The sequence below is a fragment of the Halichoeres trimaculatus genome, unplaced genomic scaffold, assembly GCF_033239565.1.
Source record: "Halichoeres trimaculatus isolate MK-OKI-2021-1 unplaced genomic scaffold, fHalTri1.1 fHalTri1_scaffold_18, whole genome shotgun sequence".
Lineage (NCBI taxonomy): Eukaryota > Metazoa > Chordata > Actinopteri > Labriformes > Labridae > Halichoeres > Halichoeres trimaculatus.
In genome coordinates this window covers 22,116,447-22,140,435 of record NW_027437196.1, presented here as the reverse complement: position 1 = coordinate 22,140,435, position 23,989 = coordinate 22,116,447, and the positions used below count along the sequence as shown (strand labels likewise).

Sequence of the window (23,989 nt, the reverse complement as noted above, 5' to 3'; positions counted from 1 at the left end):
AAACTGAATGATTGATTGACACAGCCATACCATGCAGGCCCACAGTCTGCAAGGCTATTACAAGAACAAGGATAAAAACTGGAAACCTGGCCTTGAGGGAATCTGAATCTCTCCTGTGGAGGTTAAACCCAGTGTTACCTCAGACAGACTCCAGTTCCTCCAGTCAGCTGGTTTCACCACAGACATGAGACCACTTTCAGCCCACGAGGCAGACAACTTAGCAGGGGCTGTGTGCATTCAAAAACAGCAGGACAAGTTTAAAATAGTTGAAGGAATATAATTCATTTTCTTCGAGTCACTGCCGCTGTTTTAGTGACCTCTCTGCACCCATGATCTGTGCCTGTTGCTTCTTCCTACTGCATGACTACTGTGTTGACAGATGCAAACGGCGTTATTATTATTCAATCCATCAAAACCTTCTGTGAGTGAAATCAATTAGAGGAAATTGAATGAGTCAGTCCATTTGCTGCCCACATGCCACAGAGATGATAATATATTCCAAATGTATCCCTCTCTCCTACAGTTTCTAACATGAGAGTGAAAATCTGAGCGCTCAATCAGCCACAAAGTCTGGAGAGCAAAGCTTTTCTCCACTGAGTGATGCTTTTCATTAAACTCTACAGGAACCCTGTCGCCTGCCTGTCGGCCCAGTCCAGATCCAGGTCATCAATAATCATTTCAACAACGCCCGTAGTGTGTTGCTATTTGGTCGTGTTTGGGGGCTGGTCTGTGCTCTCAAGTTTGGTCAAAGGGGTTTGACGCATTTGTCATTTGAACTAACAAAATTTTCAGCTCATCATGCTCACATGGAGACTTCACAAAACAGAAACAACACAGGCCTTTGAGAGTGTAAACACCAAACCTGTTTTCGTTCAGCCCCCTCATGTTAACAATGTGTTTCCCGTGTTGTTGTTTTGTCTGGACGTTTGAGCTTTACAGAACAGAAAAATATTCTGGATATGCATCAGTCAGTGTCAGCTGCTTGAAAGTTTCCCTTAGCAGAAACACAATCTTAGTTTATATGTTAAAATTGTATGACAGAAGGTTTTGAATTAGATTTTTGATGAACCCACTGTCTGTCACTGCTGTCCATGTGTCAAAACCAAAACTGCAACGGAAAAAGTCTCCTCATATGACCATCCCAAGACTCTGTTAAAGCCGTCATGTGAATTTCAGGTCTGCACTGGCAAAAAATGTCATCAGGGCAGATTTTATCAAATGCTAACATTTGTTATTCTTGATTCCATGCAATACACACCAATGTAAAAACATCCCATGTTACTTAAAGAGAGGTATTGTGCTTTTTGTCCCTACCTCTTAAGTAGTTTTGCTTGATTTACAGCTAAAAGAATCCCCATTTTTCTCACACAAATGTTTTAACCAGCCCTTACCTTAAACTCTGTGAGGAACACTTTGCTGTAGTATCTGTCTCTTTAACGCTGCGGCCGAAACGAATATTTACAGAACTTACCTTAAATACTGTCTCCTCAGCAACTAAGCCTGCTCCTTTTTTTTCAGGTCTGTGTAGAGTACACACGTTGTATAACTCTGGATAATGACACACCGCACAGATTATTATCTTCTCCATCTTCCAGTGGGGTTGGAGTCGGAGCAGGTGGTGGTGTCCCCTCCAACGTCGTCAAATCAATGACGTCGTGGGGGAATGTCGCTGCTGATTGGCTGCCGCGGCACAGCCTCACGCAAATTGGCGTCAAAATTTCAATATTTCAAACCTGAGTGTTTAGGTATCTGACGCCCCAAACGCGCTGATGCTCCAAATTCGCAGACGCTCCAAATGTGCCGACGCCCCAAAAGCGCCGCGCGAACGTGATGTATCATGAACCAGTTAGGAGAGCCTCACGTGATGACCTCATCATTTCAGCAAGTCTCATGAATATCTTGTGAAGATCTGGTGCTGTTTTTGAATCAGACTGATTTGATCAATTTACAGATTCAGGATGGCTACAACACAAATATGTAGCAGTTTGAAAATCTGCACGCATCTGGTGCGAACATCCAGCATACATATGAATCGAATATGGGAAAGTAGAATACCTCCTCTTCACAAAGTCTCAGAAACTGTAACAGAATATGAGACAGAAGGGTCTTCTTCATCTCAGCACCTCCCTTTCACATTTTATTACCTGGCTACCAATTAGGGTTACAGTTAATAATTGTAAGAGCTATGAGTTATGCCGTGCTACCCTTATGAGACAATTTGAACCACACAGTTTGATTTAAACAAATGTTGTTATCATATACCATTAGATTTTAATTTTTCAGTTTTGTTTTTCTAATAGACAAACCTCTACAAGTGCTGAAGTGAGTTTAAGTTTCAACACATCTGATAAAATTTAGCTTTTCATTGGAAACAGAGAATCATATTTCTTCTTCTTGGTGTCCATGTGAATTCTAAAGTTTAAAAAGAGACCTAAAAGAAAGGGATAACCTGACCTTTAATTAATATAACCTTAAGTAGCTCGGCTGTAACAGTGTTTTACATTAACAGAGGTTCATCGCCATCTTGTGGGGGACTGAGGCAAAGTGGATGGAAAGAAGACTTTTAAATCTGGTTCATTAAAGTAAGCTGGAGATGGAATTGTTCCCCGCCATACATTTAAAAAACACTTATGCTTCTTGAATTTTGAAAATGTTTTATTTCTCTTTGATTCTTTTTGATTCCTTCATCATTACAAATCCCCATTCTTAACAGAGCAGAGTGTTAGTCATGTTCTTTCACAAAACATGAATAACCTGGATATTGTCTCTGATCCAAGGACCCACACAACTCATCTTCTGGATTTAAGATTTGGAGTAGAGGTACCTGGTATTTAGAAACTTCATAGCACTCCATCAGTCAGCAGGCAGCTTGCCTGTTTAATAAAGAGACTAGGCTCAGTGGAAACTGTTGCTCAATGCAGCTCTTTCAAAATATATTTATACTGTTCATGTTTTTGCCAAGTCTTCTCATCCCAAATCCAATAATATCTTACAAAAATAACATTATTGCATCACTGTAATGTTTATTTACAATGCATTCATGACAGTTCAGTCTGTTTAGTCAGAGGGCCAGAGACAAAAGACATGGACACACCAGTGAGGGCAATCCAAGAGATCGTAGGAGTTCAACAATACTCTACATCAGCCCCTTTCTCTGTCCTAAACTTCCCTCATCAGTGCATTGTTATGTTCTTCGCACACTGAGTCCGTATTTTTCGGATACGTTTTTTGGATCCGTAATCAAAAAAAAAAAAAAACACGCACAGACACCTTGCACGCTGAATCTGATGTTTTTATTTTCTATTAATTGCAAAAATTTGCAGTGCAAGATAAATTGAATTATCAAGCAGTGATCAAGCAAGTGATCCTGAGCAGCAGCTGTCAGTGTGTTTGAGGTATGCGCACTAAACATCACCCAGAGAAAATGTGAAAATGTGACGTTGCAAGTAGCCCACAGCGTCTCTGTAGAGTCAAACTCCCCAGGAAACGAGCTGGGCAGATGCAAAAAGACACAAAAAATCAAACCTGTTCCGAAAAAAATAATGGCGGACAAAAGTTTCGGAGCGAGTATGCAAACATGAGTGACATAATATGGGATCAAATTTATTTTTAAAGTGCGTCTACCGCGCATCAGTCTTGGATGAAAAAGACTGACTCAGTGTGCAAAGGCCTTCAAGTCATGACTAGTTTTAGCCTTTGGCCTGTTACCTTACACTCCCATCCACTTCCTCTACTTCTCACTTACAGATAAATTCTGTTCATTTTTCTGTACACCTTGGCTTTTTTATATATAGATTTTTGTGATCTTCAAAGCTAATTGGAACAATAGTTTAGGATTGCTTCAGTTGGCAGAACTGTGTGAAGAGATCCTCCAGCAGGTGGAAAACAGCCATTTAAAGTATGTTACACAGAAGTGCATCTTCTCACCACTGATGGGTCCAGATTACTGAGCCTTAGAGACATTACTGTTATAGTCCTTGTCACAGCAGTTGCTGGTTCCACTTCAGGGCAAATCGCCCCACAAAAATTGCAGGTTAGAAACAAGCTGTTCAAAGACTTTTGTACCCTCTAGTCATTCAGACCAACATCCCCTCACACACAAGTTTCTGTTTTTTCAATATATCTGCTCTACCTCTCACATTTGTTTGGGTAAAATAAAAAATAATCGTTTTGTTCACACCTACAGAACTATCTTCTTCTTTGTTCTCAATCTCTTTTCTAAACCATGTACTGCATTAGCAGTCATATCCATGTACACGTCCCACAGTGGCAAAAGACCCCCCCCTCCGCTTAAGGATCCATGAGCGAAGACCACAAGGTCGTCTCTTCAGAGGCAGTTTGTCTGGGCCCAGTTGGTCAAGTGGCTGCAGTGTCCTCTTGCACTAACAATGATCTGGGACACTGGCGTCCAGAAGACTCCATTATTTGTGCCTTGGCTAATAGTCACCTGCTTTTTACTTTTTTTCTAAGTACCTTAGGTGGATTCCCTGGTTGGTTTAAGGTGCAGCTGGGTTACCTTTTGTTGGCCGATCGTACCTGGTGTCTCATCCAGCCTGTAGGTGCTAAGGAAAACAGGGAGAACCGTGAGGTTTGTGACATTGTCTTGGATGTACCTGTAAAACAACTGAGAGATGATGTTTGACTTTTAACACTCACAGCGTGGTTCACCTGGTTGCCGGGGGTTACTGGCACTGCTACCAAAAGAAGATTGGAAGTTGTGGATCGTCTCCTGAAGGATCTGCCTCTCTCTGCCCTGTTGACAGCAAGTGACACCTTTTATAAACCATGAAGCACTTTCTGACAAAACAGGTGCTCATGCTAAGCTTCCACATGTCCCTCTGGTGTCTGATATGAATCTTTTTATTCATCACATCGTGAAAGGTTGTACAGAGTAAGACAAAGAGAGAAAAGAGTAAAACAGGTCTCTGTGAAGTTTCATGGTGTTTCATACATGTTAAACAAAACACGTCAAACTGAAGTTTAAGTTTCATATGGGAGCTATAACATGTATGATGAACTTAACACACCTTTCCAGCATTGAGCTCTGATATTGCTGCTAGGATCTGCTGTCTGGGACCATCTGTTTTGATGCCCAGCTCCTTCAGGTCTCCATCAGTCAGAGTCAGGAAAGCCTCCATGTCCACCTGAAGGAGGAGGAGAAAAATAAATCAAAACACAGCAGAACTGTGAGATCTGTACCATCATTTCAGCTCTGCATGTGAGCAAAATATGTTTAACATTCTTAACATTCTTAAAAAAGAAACATAACTGGAGGAAAACAGCACTTGTGTTGCATAAAGAATTATAAATGTAATTTTACAAAAATGTGTGTAAGAATGTGTTAAATTCAGGATTCTTCAACGAGTGCTAAAACTGTTTTTTAAAAATTTGCTAAAAATTTTGATATCCAAAATCTCATTACTTCACCTCGGAGTTGGGCAGGGAAGTAAAAAAACAACAAAAAAACACTGACTAAGAAGAAATGTGTACAACAAAACAAGTGAATCAAAAGTAAAAATACCTCCTGTTCCTCAAATATGGGCTGGTACTTCTCCAGCGACAGTTTCTTTAAGATACCAGACAGCTCATCTGTTAAAAAAAAGGGAAATGACAAAGTGTTGGAAAGTTTTGTCTTTACGGGCTAATATCTAACGCACACGAGTGACAGTTTTGAGCCACGTGGATAAAAGAGCTGTGCTACATTACTAAATGATTACATATTATTATTCTGTCTCATTTATTGTTTTTCATTGTTTTATTTAACCACACATTAACACAAAACAATAAATGAAGAGTCAGAAAAACTTAAAATGGTTTCAACAAAGGGGTAATTTAGTTTTTTTCTCACCAGGACTAAACAATGCACAGTGTGTATTAGCTCAAAAATCACCAAAACAAGTTTAAAGTTTTTTTTTACAAATAACAACAAACCAGAGTTACTTTTACAATGAATGTTGCTGCCCTGCTGTTTTTCAAACATTTAAGCATCAGTTTGATTAATTAATGCTCTTCTATGAAGTGAAACGGCTTTGTTAACACCTAATTCAAAATGAAATCACCTTCATCAGTGATGGTCCCACTGCTGGAGCCCCCGCTGCTCTTGGAGCGAGGATGGGAGGAGGTGGAGGACAAAGAGTCTCCAGGCCCAGTGGGAGGTTTAGGTGTTGGGGATGGAGATGGGGTGAGAGTGGGCGATGTGCTCTTTGAGGTGGAGGAGTTCCCAGACTGTGGTCTCTTCTTCAGCTCCATTTTCTAAAGGGGAATAAAAGTAAAACCACTTCAGTGACGTGACTTTAAGGAGGTAAGGCTGTATGACAACATTCATGACAGATACACAGACCCTTCGGGAGTGGATGTCGGAGGCGACCAGGCTCTGGTGGGAGTGGATGTCGGGGAGGCTGATATCCGGTAGCGGCAGGCTGGGGGCTGAAGGAGGCAGGGACGGCTGGTTCTGTGTCTGACTCTGCTGTTTGTCTGGGGTTTGATTCTTTACATCTATTAGACCTGCTGCTCGCTTCCTCTGAGCTGCTATCTGAGAGAGAACACTGTCCGCACTGCCCCCTGGTGGGAGAAAGAGGTAAGAGCGTTGACACTGGTTTTAAACATTCCTGATGAGACAGAATTTTTTTTTTATATGTCTGTTCGAACCTGATCGGTTGTGGGACTCCCGGTTGATCCCTGCAACTCCATTGGAGCCTCCTGAGGAGTGCGGGGAGTGGTAGTGACCAGAGTTTGATGGCGAGGAGGACGAAGGTCCCTTAGGAATGCTAGGAAACTTTATAGACCTGCTGACCACTCGACTGATAGATGTCTGAACAAAAAAATGAGAAAAACAGAGCAAAGAAGTGTTAGTGATGAGAAACATGAAGAAGTTTTACCCTGAACAAAAACTTTACCTCCCGCTCACGCACAATATCTGAGTTCCCACTGCTGTTCAGCTTCCTCTGAGGAGGCATCGGCAGGCGGGGGACTTCACTCTTCCCCTCTCTAAGGAGGCGAGAGCGATCTGAGTTCCACGGCTCAAAGTTGGATGGAGGCAGAAAGGGAGGAATCACTGCTTTGAGTTTGTCATTGGGCAGTCGGGTCAAGGGGGCACCACTTCTGAGCTGCAGGAGAGCAAATATCAAATAAAATCACAACACAAGTCGAAATAACGAACATATTTAAACAGCACTCAGTGAATCAGCTGCTGTAAAACTTGTAAAACTTTCTGTCATGAAATAAAGTAACTAACTGTTACACAGCCAAAGCATATTTTACATAAACCTAACCCTCACCATAGTGGTTATAAGGAAGTCCTCCTTTTCTGAGGATGTTCTGCAAAGACCTGCAAAAAGAAAAACAGAGTCCCATTCAAATATTCTTTCAACAAATCTTGTTAAAAAAAAAGTGTTTTTATATCATTTCAAAGACAGGACGATGTGTTTTTAACTGAACTGACCTGCCTCTGATACTTTTTTAACCTTTACTATGTAGTGATTTTACTATCCTAACTTTGAACACATCATACTGTAACCTTAGGTAGCCTGGTGGAGTTTTCTGAACAGCTTTTTTTCTGCCAACTTTAACAAAGATTTGAACATTGGTTCACTATTTTTAACTGACAGAACGTGTAAAAAGTTTGGGTGTGATCACCACAGCTGCTTTGAGCGGGCAAAAAGGAGGAGGAGGGGAAGGACACCAAAAGACAGCTGATGTTGCTGTGTTTTTCTCTATTTTGATGCACGAAGCTTGGCCATGGAAGCCCAGAAAAAAGAACTCTATTTCTATGGTTTAATACCTACTGGCTAGAAATTTCAGGTTTTGAATGTGTCCCCAAAGAGGGTTTGTGTCTACATCCCCACAATCAAGCTGATCAGATTGATCGAGACCTCCACCTCAAAAACTTACCTACCTTCAAATATTTCAGGATTATCCAGCATAACCACAGAGCTCAGAGATCAATACTTATCGAAGCATCTGATGCTAAAATTCCAAAAATGTAATCTCTTTGATCTAATGAAGAACATTTCACTGAGCCACATTAACTCTGGGACCACCAACTTTTTCTTGACATGTTACTGAGTTTATGGATCAGTCTGCAAGACAGAACAATCTATAACCAATAATCATTTCCCTCTAGAGTCATTTTCAACCCTTCATGTATTATGTCAAAAAACCTGAAACCTTTTTGGAAGAAAACATTCATCTGAGCTCCCCTCCATGTAAAACTTAGTGTAGCTCTCTAATACTCACCAGCATCTTTGCTCTTGACGGCCCAGGCGGTGCTGATGTCACTTCCCCCCAGAGCTGGACTCGGTGCCAGCGCCCCATTGGACCCAGCGGTAGATTTCCTCTCTGCTTTCATCGTCGCATCCAATGAGGTTTCAGTATCATCAGGAAAAGGAGCAAGGCGATTGGACGAGAGGCCGTGTCTCAGGGTGTGAGTCAACTTCAGCCGCCGGAAACGATTTGACATCCGACTCCACCAGGACTGGAACAAGATGACATAAAGTCAAAAATAGTTACATTAAGTACTTTTCATCTTTTTTCCTCACAAGTAAATAATGTATTAAAAAAATTACAACTGTGATTGGCTTAAGTCTTACAGGACAAGCCTCTGCTTTACCTTCAGTCCTCCTTTATCATCAGGCGGTATGGGGATGTTGTTCAGGGACTGTCGACTTTTGGAGCGAGTCACTGAAGCTCTGCCACGGTGTTTTGACTTGTCTTTGTCGACCTGCATGCACACTGACGCTAACAAACGCACCAACTCTGTGTCTGTGAAAAACAAAAAGATCAAGTAAATTCATCACAATACACAGTTTGAAGGATTAAACAAAAAGTAATGAGCATATACAGTTCAACAAATACAACTAAATGATCTCTTTCAACTTATTTTTACTTATTTGACTGCCCATGAACATTTTTTCACTCACAAATCTTTTGATTAACATATAGAAATCAAAGAAGCTGACCTAGTTTTTTTATCCTGAAGGAAACTTATTAATTCATGATCAGAAATCAAATAATGAAAAACCGACTCAAACCAACACAAAACATTTTGTAGAATATTTCTGTTTCAGCTGTGTAATTTTAATCCATTTCTTTAACCTTCAAGATTTAATCTTAATATAGGTCAAACACATTTTAATGAGTCTACTTCGGAATTAATAATGCTCAAAATAACTAAATCACAGGTTTCTAGCATCATAAGTACGGCTAAAAGTTAAAGTTCATTGTAACTATGACATATTTTTTTAGTTCATCTTAACATGTACCATGGATATCAATATTTATGGTAATTCTTTTTTAATTTGTGATATTTAAACATTGTTTAAGTAAAGGCTTCAAAAAGCAATCCCAGGCCTCGCCCTGTGCTTTATATAGTTGTTTGTTATTATTTTTTATGTATCCTTTTTATTGTGCAAAATAAAATAGGTTTAAAAAATCATTACTTAAAAAGTTGAAAATATTTCTGCTACTAGCAGAAATGAATCTGAAATTTCTGGTCTTTTCTTGTTTGATATAAATTGTGCAGATAGTGATTTTCCTCTTAGACTGTCAAAAAGGTGATGATATTTGTGGTACCTGGATCATTCAGTAACATCACCAGATGAAACGCTGTGTATCCGTTTTTGGCTCTGAGGTTGACATCAGCTCCTTGACTCAGCAGGTACTTCACAATGTCTTTGTTTCTGTAATGAGGAGAGAAAGAGAGGAAACAGATAATCAGGTGTTCTCCTTTTACCCTCTGAAATCTCACTTCAGATAAAGCATCTGCTCCTCTGACCCGTGATAAGTGGCCTGCATCAAAGCTGTCCACCCGTGGACGCCATCTTGTTTGTCTATGTCAGCTTTCTTCTCCACCATCAGCTGCACCACCTCCAGCTGACCACTCACTGCTGCCATCATGAGAGGAGACGCTCCCTCCTGATTAGATGAATTCACCTGGGTGGGATCCTCCTCCAGGATCTCTTTGACCAGCTGAGAGTTTCCTGAAACAAAACACAGACATGGTACCAGACATGGTATGATTTGATTCAATTAAACAGATTTGATTTGCAGTTTTTATTCACGTTGAAGTATTTGATAAAACTTACCCAGCTTCAGGGCGCTGAAAACGTCAGGTCTTCTCCTCTCGTCATCTGTGGGGAAAGGAAAAGTCTGAGAACAGAGGAGTTCTGGTTTTCTCTGAAACTCCAGTCCTACTTGGAGAGAATCCACATAGCTCAGTATCATCTGTTAGTGTGGAGGGGTTGTGTAAATAATCACTGTGGAGATCACACTCACACTAATAACAGAGTACTGTGAACAGAAAGAAGAAACAGAGAAGCTGAGATCTGTGAGAAACATTAAAAACTCTTGGCTGTAACTTCAACACTCTGAATATAGACTCCAGAAACTCTTAGGGACAGAGGAGGAGAGAGACCCTTTTTAAACCCTTTTTAGATTTACCCTTATTTATGCACTGCAATAACATCTTTGTGAATTAGTAGAAGGACTATTTTTATATTCATGCCCCAGTAACTGTGACTAGTGTGTATTGAGACCCTAATACATATGAAACTTCTACTTAAATTTTCAGAAAATTTTCTCAGCGCACTAACATCTAACATCTTCGGTCAAATAAAGCTCCCAATGCAGAATCGATTCATATTATACCAGGATTTATTCCACTAACATTACAAAACTCTTCATCAGCAGAAATATACCTCTTTATTTACCTCTTCTAATGCACAGAGCTGCCGACAACTACATCTCAGAATTAGGCATTATTTAACACTTCACCAGGAAAGCAAGACGTAGCAGTTATAAAACCATAAACACATAGTGAGACTGCCTTCTTCTCAATTCTGCTGAAAGAATATATTGTGGTTGTGTTTGGGATAACAGGCCCTTTTCAGTTTTGACAAGTGTCTGCAGGTTTTCCACTAAGGATAAAGCTCTAGCATCTCCACTGATAAATATCTCACTTCCCTGTGTTCAAAATTTTAGGCTTACAACAAAAGCTCAGTCTCATTTACATAATTCAGAGCCTGTACAGGTGGTCTTGCATTTTGGAAGAGGGTGACAGGAGAGGTCAAAGCAAACAGAGCACTCTTAGAAGTAAAACTCAGCCTAATTTCTACAGGAAACTGAGTCTGAACCCTGAAGTTCTGGTAAGAAGAGCCAATAAACATGAAAGAGGCTGAGAACTGCCACTGTTTGTTTCACTCCCACATCAGTGTTAATTGCAGAGCAGAAACACCCACACCCACTGAGACTGAGACATGGTGTTGTTACTGAAAACAGGGAGAAGTCAAACACTGTAAACTTCTCTTTTTACCTGCGTGAAGAAAACTTTCTCACACAAACTGAGAACAAACTGAGTACAAACTGTTCAAGATGCTGCTGAGGCATCCTTAAACTTTGTCTTAGACCTTCTCACATGTTAGACTTTCTCCAACTCTCTACACTGCCTCCAACTTTCAATTCAACGTTTTCTTAACATGAAAGGAAAAGAAAACATTAATATCCAAAACATTTTTAGATGATCTTCCACTTGATCATACAAACAAATAGTTAAATCCTTCGGCTTTGACAACATTGTGTCACTCTTTGCTCTGGTCGATGGTATTGTATGTGATATTAATCAATTGATGCTGTGTAAAGATTTCTGTGATGTACAAAAGGACTTCAGGACTATTTCTCTACCACAAACTCATCACCCACCTCCACTGTTCACCTTCTTTAAGGTGATTGGGCTTCATTTTGTCATTACTGTCATCACTGAAGCAAACTTCAGTTCTCTAGTCTCACCTGTCTGAGGTCTGACTGTGGTGATGGAGTCAAGGTACGCTTTGATGTCTCTCTGTTTCAGCTGCATGGCGAGCTCAAAAGCTGTCTTTGACAGGACGTTGACTCGATCGGGGTCGGCTCCTCGCTCCACCAGCTGCTGAGCCACAGCCACCTTTAAACAAAACTCAAAATGTCAACTGCTCGAGGATGGACATTTTTCAATGTGTAAATGTTCTGCAGCTGTGTTTTCTAACAAACAGATGCATCAGCATGGAGGATACAGACCCTTGGTTCTGGATTTACAAAAAAAAAAAATCTCTTTTAGCTTTTTTATAGGTGTAAATCATCCAGCTTATATCCAAGCTTTAGATGAGACATGAAAATCTCTTTGTGATGCCTTCAATTTGCCTTTTGACCACCTCTGACCCTCTCTGGAACAAGTGTACTTTCATTCTGAAAGGTCACAAAAGGAACATCTGTTACATGGAAATAAAAAGCTAAAAGGACGTTAAAAAAAAATGCTGGATGTTATGCTGTCCATAAAATTGTAAACTCGTCCATCAGTAGATATCAAATCTAACTAAGTAAAAATAATAAAAAGAGAAGTCACAGTCAGACAGTGCACTTTAAAAAAAAAAAAAAAAAAAAAAGTTGTTGTATTCATTTTTCAATCATTCATCTTTTTCATTGACCACATGTAAAGACTTTTAACTGTCTGGTGAAGGACCAAAACAAACACGTTCAGGATGCACAATAGTTTCAACCATCTGCTGAGCTCACCTTCCCACTCAGTGTTGCCACCATCAGTGGTCCCCAGCCAGTGGTCTTCTGAGAAAAGTTGACATCCGACCCCCACTCCAGAAGCAGACGCACCACGGCCTCGTGTCCATACTGAGCAGCCACCATCAGAGCGATAATATCCATGAACTCTCTGCCTCCACCTCCTCCTTGGCAGCCTTCAGCAGCTCCAAATCCAGACCCACTGTGGGCAGAGAGGAACCATCATTTACAAAGAGAGGATTAAAAAAAATAGAAAAGACTAATGATGTTACTGAAATGATAACCTGCAGTCAGTCAGGTCTCACCTGCAGCTGTTGTTGTTGTTGCCATTTGAGACTGAGTCTGCAGCGACAGCCAGATGATCGTAGTCATCCACGAAGGCATCGCTCTCGAGGAGCAGCTTCACAACATGAGTGTGTCCCCCACGGGCCGCCACAGATAAAACACTGGCTCCCAGCCTGTTACGCCCGTTTATCTCTGCTCCGTTCTCCAGCAGGATGTGAGCAACAGTTAGGTGACCAAACCTGGGGGAAGAAACAGAAATAAAGAGATGACTCAGCGATGGGACTGAACTCTTGACTGGATAAGAAAGTATGGTCATAGGGTGATGTTGTCCTGTATATGAAATACAAAATTTCAAAGAGTTCTCAACTCTGGAAGGCATTACAACCCCCAGGTAGTCCCAACACCCATTTTAGGAACGACAGCACTGAATATTGCTCAAAATTAAACTAAAATACAAAGAAGAACTATGTTTTGCACTATTAAAGGTTTTTTTTTCCAGAGTAATAGGGCCTTAAAGGTCATTTTTCATGCTAGCACCCACGATGATTCTTTCATTGTTTGAAAATACTGTGTTCTGTGGTTAAAACGTGAAGCATACAGGTATAATTTTAACATCAAAGAGCAGAAAGTCAATATATATTGACTTAATATATGTATACTGCCACAAAAAAACTCGGTGCCGAATTCTTTTAAATATTTATGAAGAAAACAACGCTTTTGGCCACTTTTGAGAAATAACAAAGCAAAAATACTAATTGCAACACCATTACAATTTAACCTTATAATGAGCTTTGCTTGTAAAAGACTGTCAGACTTCCGTGGTGGAAAAACTTCAAAAAAGTTGACATGTAGCTCGAAACTTTGTGTTTTTGTTAGATGACTTAAAGAGAGTAGTCAGAAAGTCTGGGTTTTAATGTCAAAAGATTCCGAATCAATATGAGGGACTTTGGTGTTACATTAACAGATTTGTGAACAGACCCTGGCGTGCAGTGAGCCCCCACCTTGCAGCCTGCATCAGCGGTGTCCAGCCGTAGTTATTGCGGCTGTCCACTGAAGCCCCTTTCCGTAGCAAAAAACGGACCAAGTTCTCATGACCGCTCGCCGAGGCGAACTGCAGGGCTGTGTTCCCCTCCTCGTCCGTGCAGTCCACCGGTACCAAAGACAACATGTCGGCGGTGCTGCACTCAGAACCAGCCTCTGACCGCAGCCTGCTCTGCCGTCCGGACTCTTTTGGGGCTCCAGGCTCCAGGATCCCCCGGGCGGTGTCATAGTCCCCTTCGTCGCAGGCACGGAAAAGCAGAAGCGAATTAGCGGGGACACCAAAATTCATCTCCGGTCGAAGGAGTCAGTCGGGCTTCATTCATCTCATGTTAGTCTATCCGACGGTAACAGTCCGAAACTTTCCCTCTGTCAGTCGGCGGCGGCCTGTATTTGGAAATCATGACGCACAGGGAAATAAACTTAACTTTACTAGTCAAGGACAACAGTTACTCATATAGAACAAAAAAGCTGTCGTCCATATTTTTACTATTAAAACTTCTCGCTGTGTTTAAACGTTCTCGAAAAAATAACTTTCTGCCAACCGGTCACCGCTGCTCGGTTCTGTTACTTGTTTTGGGATCTGCTTATCATCAAGACCGCTAGGCCACAACGTACTACTTCCGCTATATTCCTTCAAAATAAAAGCCATGGTGCTATGCCCATAGTAGACACCAAGCTCAGGATTGGTTTATGGAACATAGTGGAGCAGAGTTCACAGAGTTTCATCACTTTTTCAAAGAAAATACTTAGGTTAATAGCGTAATAGGCGTCACAAAGGAGAGTTGTTTGCGAAAGGCTTAGAAAAAAAGAACATTTGTTATAAATACTTAGCCTTGGAGCCAGTGGCGAAGCTAGACTTTCGTTCTTGGTGTAGCAGGATGAGTCCTGCAGACCTTAGCAATTCTGTACTGCCGGCCTAACGCCGCCTGGGGGCAGTCTGTAAAACGGAGGCAGAGGCTATAGGGGATTATCACGCTGATCCGCGGTACTTCCGTTTACGGGAATTGCTGTGCTTCGCTACTTCCGGCATAATGGCGCGTAAGTGTGGCCGCCGCGGGCCGGTATTCCAGAAGTTTATCTCTACGGAATCTCTCTTAAACCTACCAAGAGTGACGTTTGAAGATGTTTATCGATTGACAGAAAAGACACTCTCCTACAGCCCGTTCCAAACTGAACAAAGGATACAGTTTATTTTTTGAGAAGTACATCTACATCTATGAAGGTAACTAGCTAACTAGCTTGACATCAGCTCCGATGTAAACACTGTTAACGATATAACGTGTGCATTTGAGAGTGACTACTAAACGTTACCCTTGACTGCACAGTTTATCTACCTTCTTTCAACACGGATGATGTGACTTTTCTAAATTTATGATGTATTCTGTAATGAACAACGTTAGCCAATGTTAGCAACAGTTCGCACGAGGTAGTAGCTAGCCAAGACAGTCCTTTTTAGTTGGATCATTTTGGAGCGAAACGTGACCGCGGTGAGCGAAGGTCCGTTTCTCAATAGATTTCTCTTCTAAGAGGGCTAAAAAACAAATTTAGCTGGGGTGTATATTTTTAAATGGCGGGGAAAATTTTTTACAGGCCAAAAATCCAAAATGGCTGTCATGGAAATGATCTTTATAAAAGCTCGACCTACATTGATGGACAATACATGTTTTCAGACCTTATTTTTGTTGAGAAATACATATTTCAGGGTTATATAATGATTTGACCTTAATTTAACCTTCAAATTCAAGATGGCTGCCACATTTGGTGGTTTTTAAGGGTTTTTGGGGAGTTTTTGCCGTTTTTGGGGCATGTTTTTTTCAGTATTGTTACAGTTTCTATAAGGTTAAAATGGAAGCTCTGCTCATGATGAGTTGAATAATTTGCAGTTAAAGTTCACAGAAATAACATCTGAAGTCAATAAGGTAGATGTTAACAACCCTTGTTGATTGCCCATTTCCCACTGAAAAGGACTATGCAGAAATGACTTTTCAGGTCTATATCACAATATTTTTGGCTTTATTAAATTCTTTTGCAGTTTCAGAACAATGGAAATGAATAGATTTCTTTATTTCACTCCCATTTACATGAATGGAGATTTATCATCACCGTGGAAACCACTGGAGCAAAGACATATGTGTGGTATCACAAGGAAGCTGCAGGCTGTTTTGGAATTTGCCTGATACATACAGTGTATGAAAGTAGCATGTAGTAGGCACTGCATACTGCATACCACACTTGAATGTAGTATGTACTTTGACTGTTCTGTTAGGTTTATTTTGTAGTGAAGCGGAAATAGGATTTTTTTTTTAAACAATTTATTTTTCAAACTTAATTTTGATTGTACAAAACAAACTAAGAGTAGCCAACATATTGACATGTCAGTTATTAATCTGCAAAAATATTACCAGAAGCAGCATTTTATATGAAACAGCCAGTGCTGGAGAATACTTATTATTTCGGAGAGGAATTACTTATCATTTTGTGACTGTGTACAACGGCCTTTTAGAGCCACTTAAAAGAAACACATCAAGGATAAACATCACACACACAATTCAGTATTAAGAATGAGGTGACGCTGGAAATGTAGAGGTGAAATACAGAATTTAACGGTATAATGTTGTAGTATAATTGGCAGTGGTTTAAACTAATAATGTCGCGGTCCGGCCGCTACAAACCGTTAATGGAAAAACAACAGCAGACCTTTTCAGAATCAGAATCACCTTTATTCGCCAAGTATTTTCAAGAATACAAGGTATTTGACTCCGGTTGAAACTGCACTCTCTCAGTACAATTGTTGTGAATAGAAAGACCCTAAGAGAAACACTAAATATTACAAAAAGTCGAAAAAATAGCGCTTAAGTAGCGTTGCGAAACTGCAGCCTGCAGTTTCCTTGTGCTATCACACATATGTCTTTGCTCCAGTGGTTTCCATGGTGATGATAAATCTCCATTCATGTAAATGGGAGCGAAATAAAGAAATCTATTCATTTCCATTGGTCTGAAACTGCAAAAGAACTTAATATAGCCAAAAATATTGTGATATAGACCTGAAAAGTCATTTCTGCATAGTCCTTTTCAATGGGAAATGGGCAATCAACAAGGGTTGTTAACATCTACCTTATTGACTTCAGATGTTATTTTTTTGTGAACTTTAACTGCAAATTATTCAACTCATCATGAGCAGAGCTTCCATTTTAACCTTATAGAGACCTTGTAACAAAACTGAAAAAAATATGCCCCAAAAACGGCAAAAACTCCCCCAAAAACCCTTAAAAAACCACCAAATGTGGCAGCCATCTTGAATTTGAAGGTTAAGTTAAGGTCAAATCATTATATAACCCTGAAATATGTATTTCTCATCAAAAATAAGGTCTGAAAACATGTATTGTCCATCACTGTAGGTCGAGCTTTTAAAAGGATCATTTCCATGACAGCCATTTTGGATTTTGGCCTGTTAAAAATTTTCCCCACCATTTCAAAAAATACACCCTGGCTAAATTTGTCTTTTAGCCCTCCTAGAGAAATCCATTGGAAAACGGACCTTAGCTCACCGCGGTCACGTTTCGCTCTAAAATGACCCAACTATTTTGAACAACCCATAGCACAATTGTTGGTACATTATGTTTCAGGTCGATGAAGAAGCACAAAAATCCCCAGTATTTAAAGGTTAACCTAGGAAGCTGAGGTATAACACTGAATTAAGGACAACATTAAGTTAACTCCATTACACTGTTTTTAAGATTATGTTTACATCAAATTAGTGAACAGCCACGTAGAATGAATTGCTGCACCAATTTGACGTGCATGCATCAGGCAAATTTCAATGTGATAGCTGTATCTAAATTCTGTGATCCTCAGTCTGGATCTGCATGTCAAAAATATTAAATTAACAATGCTGCCAATGGTGTAAGGAGTTAACGTCTTTACTGTGGTTGCAGATTTTTCTCTGATTCACACAGAATTTCAGTATGGTTACAACTTTTCCCATGTCTTATTATGTTTTGTCTTTACTATAGATTGTTTTCCTAGCTGATTCAGTTGAACTACAGTTGAAGCTGAGTGAAGGAGAACCTGATGAAGAAACATCATGCAGCTGTACAGCAGGCAAAGTTCTGTGCAACCATCTTGTCCCCCTTCTCTTTCAGAGTTCCCATTACAGCATGTTGCAGGTGAGGGCTGTGGTCACAGACTATCAGGGTTTCCGCTATAAAAAAAATGGCATTTTCAATTTACCGGACAAGTGTTTGATTTCCCGTTCAAACATCATCTGAATTTATTGAGCTTAAATGCTGCGAAGTATACCCCCGCAGCTTCCGCGAGGCTGAGGGGGGGATACTTTTCAAAGGGCTCCGCCCTCGCCTGTCAAATTTTGTGCGGACTACATTTCAAAAGAGTGGTAGGGGAATTTATTCAAAGATATGCCTAAAGATCAGGACATGCATTTAAAGTCTACTCACCTGCAAAGCCTGTAAAAAAAAAAATCTATTCCTGTTATTAAGTGGGGGTGTATTTTCGATCGATGTAATCTTTGTCATTATACGTGACAAAGCAATTTAAAAGCAGAAATAATTTGGTCCTAGAAACATTTGTTCTTCTTCAAAGTAAAGTTGTGTAACAACCTGAGTGGACTGATGTCAAAAACTGATTATAAAACCCTGCACTGTGCATCAATGAGTAATGAGGAGTCAAACAGCTGAATCCCGCTCCCAAATAATGACAGTTAGGATCCGCACCTCGACAGCGACTATGACATTTGGGCTCTATAGGGTGATCTGTCACTGCATGAATGAATAGCCTCATGGAAGTTATATTTTATAAGTCTTCACATTATTTACTAACCAAATTCGTTAAGGCAACTAATTTGGTGCTTTTAAAGCCATGCCATTAAGTTACATGGATCCTCACGTTTACGTTAAGGGGCAGACTTAAAATGATACGACTTTCATATAAGAATAATATCAAAGCATGTCGATTTATAAAACTTTCTTTTAAAGCATAGGCTGTATCAAATAAAATGAGTGCCATCAACTGACTCAATCGGTTAACTAAAATTAATATTGCACAGCAGAAGCTTCCATTCGGTCCGAAACGACCGACTTTTCCTTTTCTTCTCGGCAGGAGGCAAGACATCACCTGCTGTAGCCTCTGGGATTTCAGCCTCACCATCATCTTTTTCCTCTGAACTATTTTGTTCAGTAAAAAAGTCTCTTAAGTTTCGCCTGTTTCGATATGTGTCTCCCGCTATATTGTTGTTGTTTTGCGCGCTTTGTCGGAGTAAATGTAACTTGTGCAACAAGTTTAGTACCACCTGAAAAAATAAAAAAAGTTTTTTTCCACATAGACCAGGCTTATCCATAAAAGATAAGAGGGAGTATTTTTCACCAGACATTTTGACCGGTAGGGTTGAAATATGTCGGACTTCGGCAGATTTTACCAGTTAAAGTCCGGTAATTACCGGATAACAGAAACCCAGCAGACTATGTTTTGATAGGCAGTTTGACTGGAGTGACAGTGGCTCTCATAGTTGTTACAAGTACATCCTAAATTTTAGTGTGCACCCCTTTTTCTTTTCCTGCAGGTGAGAGCTGTACCATCCACGTTGGCCGGCACAAGCTCTCTGCAAACGTGGCATAGACCAAGGACAAAGGACTTAGTGCAACATTATGTAAATCCCTATGACAGAAATTAAATAGCTGTTATGATCATGTGTCAAGGCTCAACAAAAAGGCTATCCGCCTGTATTTATAATAATAATTATAATTTTAGTTATATGGCACTTATAAAAACAGAGATTTACAAAGTGCTCTAATAGAAAAAACCCAGTACTGTGGGTACAACTAACTCAACAGTCAGGCCAAACATAGGATGCTCATATGAACTACAGTAACAAAAAAAGGAAGATAGTGAACTGGTGAGGTGAAAACAGTTGAAGTAATTTTACAACATGTGTGGAAGAACATTACTGGAGAGCACTTTGATTTATGTATAGTTACAAGGACATTACAGGGTAAGAAACAGGTCATAGAATTTAAAGGTAAGTAAATTTATGACAGCTGATGGCTAACAACATCACATTAGGAAGATGGAAAAATAGAGGGCAGATAGAGGACAGGTAAAATAAAGATAAATATTTGGACATTAAAATACAATAGCAGGAGCGTAGATCCAGCAAGTAACCTGAGGTGATGTATAAAGAAACTCAGCAAAGAAATCAATAACTGTCTTATAAAACAATTCCACATGCATATTAAAATAGGGCTATTATAACTTTGGGCCATTGGATGTCTTCCAAACTTAATGTTGAACCCTTACAATAAAGCAAGATACTATTATTATCATGTTAATGTCATTTCCAGGGGATCCATGCAGAGCCAGTTCAGGATTTGGTTGTGAGGAGACCAAAGCCATCTGCAAGGAGTGTATGTAAATCTACACTCTATCAAGCATACACAGGTGATGTTACTATCATGCTGTTGGTTACTGTATAATCATGTATATTTTTGTATCTTGACACTTTCTAAAAATGTTGATGTAACTAATTATACATTGCATTGAGCAGTTCCCCAGAATGACTTGCATCAGAACCGAAAACCAAAACAAGCTGCAAGAGATGTGTGGAAAGACAGTGAATTTAACACATAAACTTCTTTTCTTCTCAATCTGTTTCAGGACCCCTCCCGGACCCATCACTATTGTCTCTTAGTGAAGGACTGAAAAGCCTTAGACCTCAACCACTGATATCCTCAGTACTTCATGGATTGTCTGAGCTCTCCATGGTTGACCCAGGTTCGGACCTGTGCCAAGAGGTTCATCCCTATCATACCGGTGTCCTCCTGTTGTTACCACACCCACAAGTCATATACAACACCCAGATGCACCTACATTCCCTAAACTGCCATTAGAAGGCTCAACATTTCCCACTGCTTTCCCAAGATTTGAGCCCAATTCCCAACATTTCCTCCATTTGGACAGCTTAACTGTCACACCTGAGATAGCAGCTGAGAGACGGAGCAGACACGAGAGCAGTCCAAGTGCCCACTGTGGAAGGATCTACGCAAGCCTAGACTGGCAGCCAGTAAGTTCTATGAGGTTAGCCATGTGGGAGGGGAGTCTTCTGGTCAGGCCCTGGCAATGTGTACACTATATATATATATATATATATATATATATATATATATATATATATATATATATAGAAATAGATATAGATATATATATATATAGAAATAGATATAGATATAGATATATATATAGATATACTATATATATAAGGGAGTTCGTCCAACTCCTGCTATGAAAAGGGGCCTTTGTCTTTATCATGAGCCACAGGTGCTGGAGCAATATTCAAAACGTTTTGATGTCAGTGTATCACGTTATGGCTTTGTTATACACCCAGATGCTCCTCATCTCGGGGCCAACCTAACCCTAACCCTGAAATCAAATGCCCAGACATCTCAAACATATCTGAGGCAGGACATGTCAAATGGGTGAATGGTGTGCCAAAATTGAAACGGAATCATAAATTCCACTGGCAGGATCAGGGTCAACTGGCAGTAACTGGACTGAGTTGGTGCGATTTTATAACAGACACGGAAGAGGACTTAACAGTGGAAAAAGTCTGGAGAGATGATGAAATGATAAAGGAGATGAAAGAGAGGGTGGACAGGTACTTTTTTAAAAATGTTTTTTTTTTCCTTGTCGTGTTCAGCGTCATGATAACAGAATTATGTTAAATATTAACACATTTGCTTTTCCAAAGGGAGCCATTAGTGTATAAGGCTCCCCTTGAGTTTTAAAATTATACTCTTTATTAGTGTTTTTGATATATATATATATATATATATATATATATATATATATATATATATATATATATATATATATATATATATATATATATATATATATGTATATATATATATATATATATATATATATATGTAAATAAATATATGTGAATATATATACAATATATATACATACGCAAACATGTATCCATATAGTTTCCCTCTTGTATATTGCCAAGGTTGAAGATTACTGCTTAACCAGAACAAGGTGATATCAGGAAAGAAACAGTGATAAAGGGAAAGAGTGTAGAGAAGAGACTAGACAGAGAGGGAGAGAGAGACACAACAAAACAAAAGTAGTAGAGAGTAACTACAACAACTGAACAAATGACTACAGACAGGAGAAACAAGCAACCAGCTACTGAGCCTGAAAAGAGGCAGTATCCTGAGGTTTTTTACATCATAGTCACAAGACGCACCTGTGGAGAGATGAACTGGAGAAATCATGAGTAACAGTGAGCACATCAACGACCATTGTAAAAAGGTACATATACGTATGTAAAAATATACACAGAAGCATATACTCACCTACACATAGGACACAGGTGACAGCACAGAATATTGGGTTTGATTTAGGTCAGTTGATCATGCCAAGGTGTGATCATGCAGATGTGGCCCCGCTGTCTCAGAGACAGAGCACAGAGCCCAGACAGACCCCCACGGAGACAGCGGCACGCCAACCTAGGAGGAGGCAAGGAGAGGGAACCCGGGAAGGCTAGAGGCAGGCCCCTGACACTGCGGAAGGAGGGCCCCAGGGGGCCAGGGACTGAGGCCCACAGGCCCCGCTAGACACAGGGCCCCCGATTGAGCGCAGGAGGCAGTACCCGGGGTCACCTGTGCCCCCGAGGAGGGAGGGTTCAGCCAGGTACCCGGGAGGATGGACCCAGCCCAGGCCACCACCCACCACGAGTTGGTGCCAGCCCCCAGCACACCCAGCCAGACACCGGAGACCACAGAAGTCCTCTCCCCAAGACCCAAGACAGGTACTTTTTTGCTACATATATGGATGTTTCTTCAGCAGAAAGGTACATGGTAACTTAAAACCAGAAACCATTGATCTTCTACATCTCTCAGGTGTATATTTAGGAGCCTACCAAATTTAAAAATAATGAATTCCAAATTGTCAATTGATTTTTTTTAAATGTTATATTGTAATTGACAAATGCATACAAATAATAAAATTGTTACATCTCAAATGACTGACTAAACCCATGTACTTTATATGCAATATATGCACAGGAACCAGTATAACAGAACAAATGTACAATGCACCATTTACATCACGAATAACAGGAATCATTACTCTGTGTATCTGAATGTTCATACAATTTTTTAGAATTCATGTACAGTTCAGGTCAAAAGTTTGGACACACCTTCTCATTCAATGTGTTTTTATTTTCATCTCTATTTACATTGTAGATTCTCACTGAAGGTATCAAATCTAACTATTTAAGAAAAAATTGTGAAATAAATGAAAACGCGTCTTATATTCTAGTTTCTTCAAAGTATCCACCCTTTGCTCTGATTACTGCTTTGCACACTTTTGGCATTCTCTTTATGAGCTTCAACAGGTCGTCACCTGAAATAGTTTTCACTTCTCAGGTGAGCCTTTCCAGGGTTAATTAATTAAATTTCTTGTCTCATTAATGGACCATCATTTATGTTTTTCAGAAGTCAGGCTGATGCACAGCTGACAACCCTATTAGACAACTGTAAGAATTAATATTATGGCAAAAATCAATCAGCTGAGTAAAGAGAAACGAGTGGCCATCATTACTTCAGTGAGAATCTACACTGTAAATAGTGATGAAAATAAAGAAAACGCATTGCGTGAGAGGGTGTGTCCAAACTTTTGGCCTGTTCTGCTAGGTCTTCACTAGGAGGACACAATGAGGTGCCCTGGGGCACCTGGTAGCCCACAAGGAGCCAGTGAGGTTCCCCCAGAGACACTTCAAAAATATCTAATAAAAAATAATACTAAAAATGTAGTCAATTTGATGTTTGTGTTTAAATCAAACTTAATAAATACAACAATAAACGTGACAAACTGCAGCAGTTTTATGAAGAGGAATGGTACAAGATTCGTCCTGATATTTGTGCGCCTAATCTGCAGCTACAGGAAACATCTAGTTGAAGTTATTGTTGCAAAGGAGGGTTAACTAGCAATTGAATCCAAGGGTGTACTTACCTTTTCTCCCTGTCTTGTGAATATTTACATCTAATGGCCAATTAAAAAAAAGCAGCAGTGTAAGCAGACACTGTTTACTCATTCTTGTGAT

At 40.0% G+C, this 23,989-nt stretch overlaps 1 protein-coding gene across 3 annotated transcripts; it reads right to left on the bottom strand.

Moving 5' to 3' along the window:
• Positions 1–2,667: 2,667 nt before the first annotated feature.
• Positions 2,668–14,464, bottom strand: anks6 (ankyrin repeat and sterile alpha motif domain containing 6). Of its 3 annotated transcripts, none has more exons than XM_074693898.1 (18): positions 13,827–14,464; positions 12,846–13,064; positions 12,541–12,742; positions 11,782–11,932; positions 10,083–10,127; positions 9,773–9,977; positions 9,571–9,677; positions 8,609–8,760; positions 8,236–8,473; positions 7,278–7,327; positions 6,897–7,106; positions 6,649–6,811; positions 6,341–6,561; positions 6,060–6,252; positions 5,522–5,589; positions 5,028–5,144; positions 4,657–4,753; positions 2,668–4,562 (listed from the first exon to the last, which is right to left on the bottom strand). In XM_074693898.1, exons 1-18 carry the CDS (start codon positions 14,153–14,155, stop codon positions 4,513–4,515), a joined length of 2,817 nt encoding a protein of 938 aa, XP_074549999.1. In that variant the 5' UTR covers positions 14,156–14,464; the 3' UTR covers positions 2,668–4,512. The 3 variants fall into 3 exon arrangements, with proteins under 3 accessions (XP_074549999.1, XP_074550000.1, XP_074550001.1); XM_074693899.1 differs by having other exon boundaries at positions 4,669–4,753; XM_074693900.1 differs by having other exon boundaries at positions 6,912–7,106.
• Positions 14,465–23,989: the final 9,525 nt, after the last annotated feature.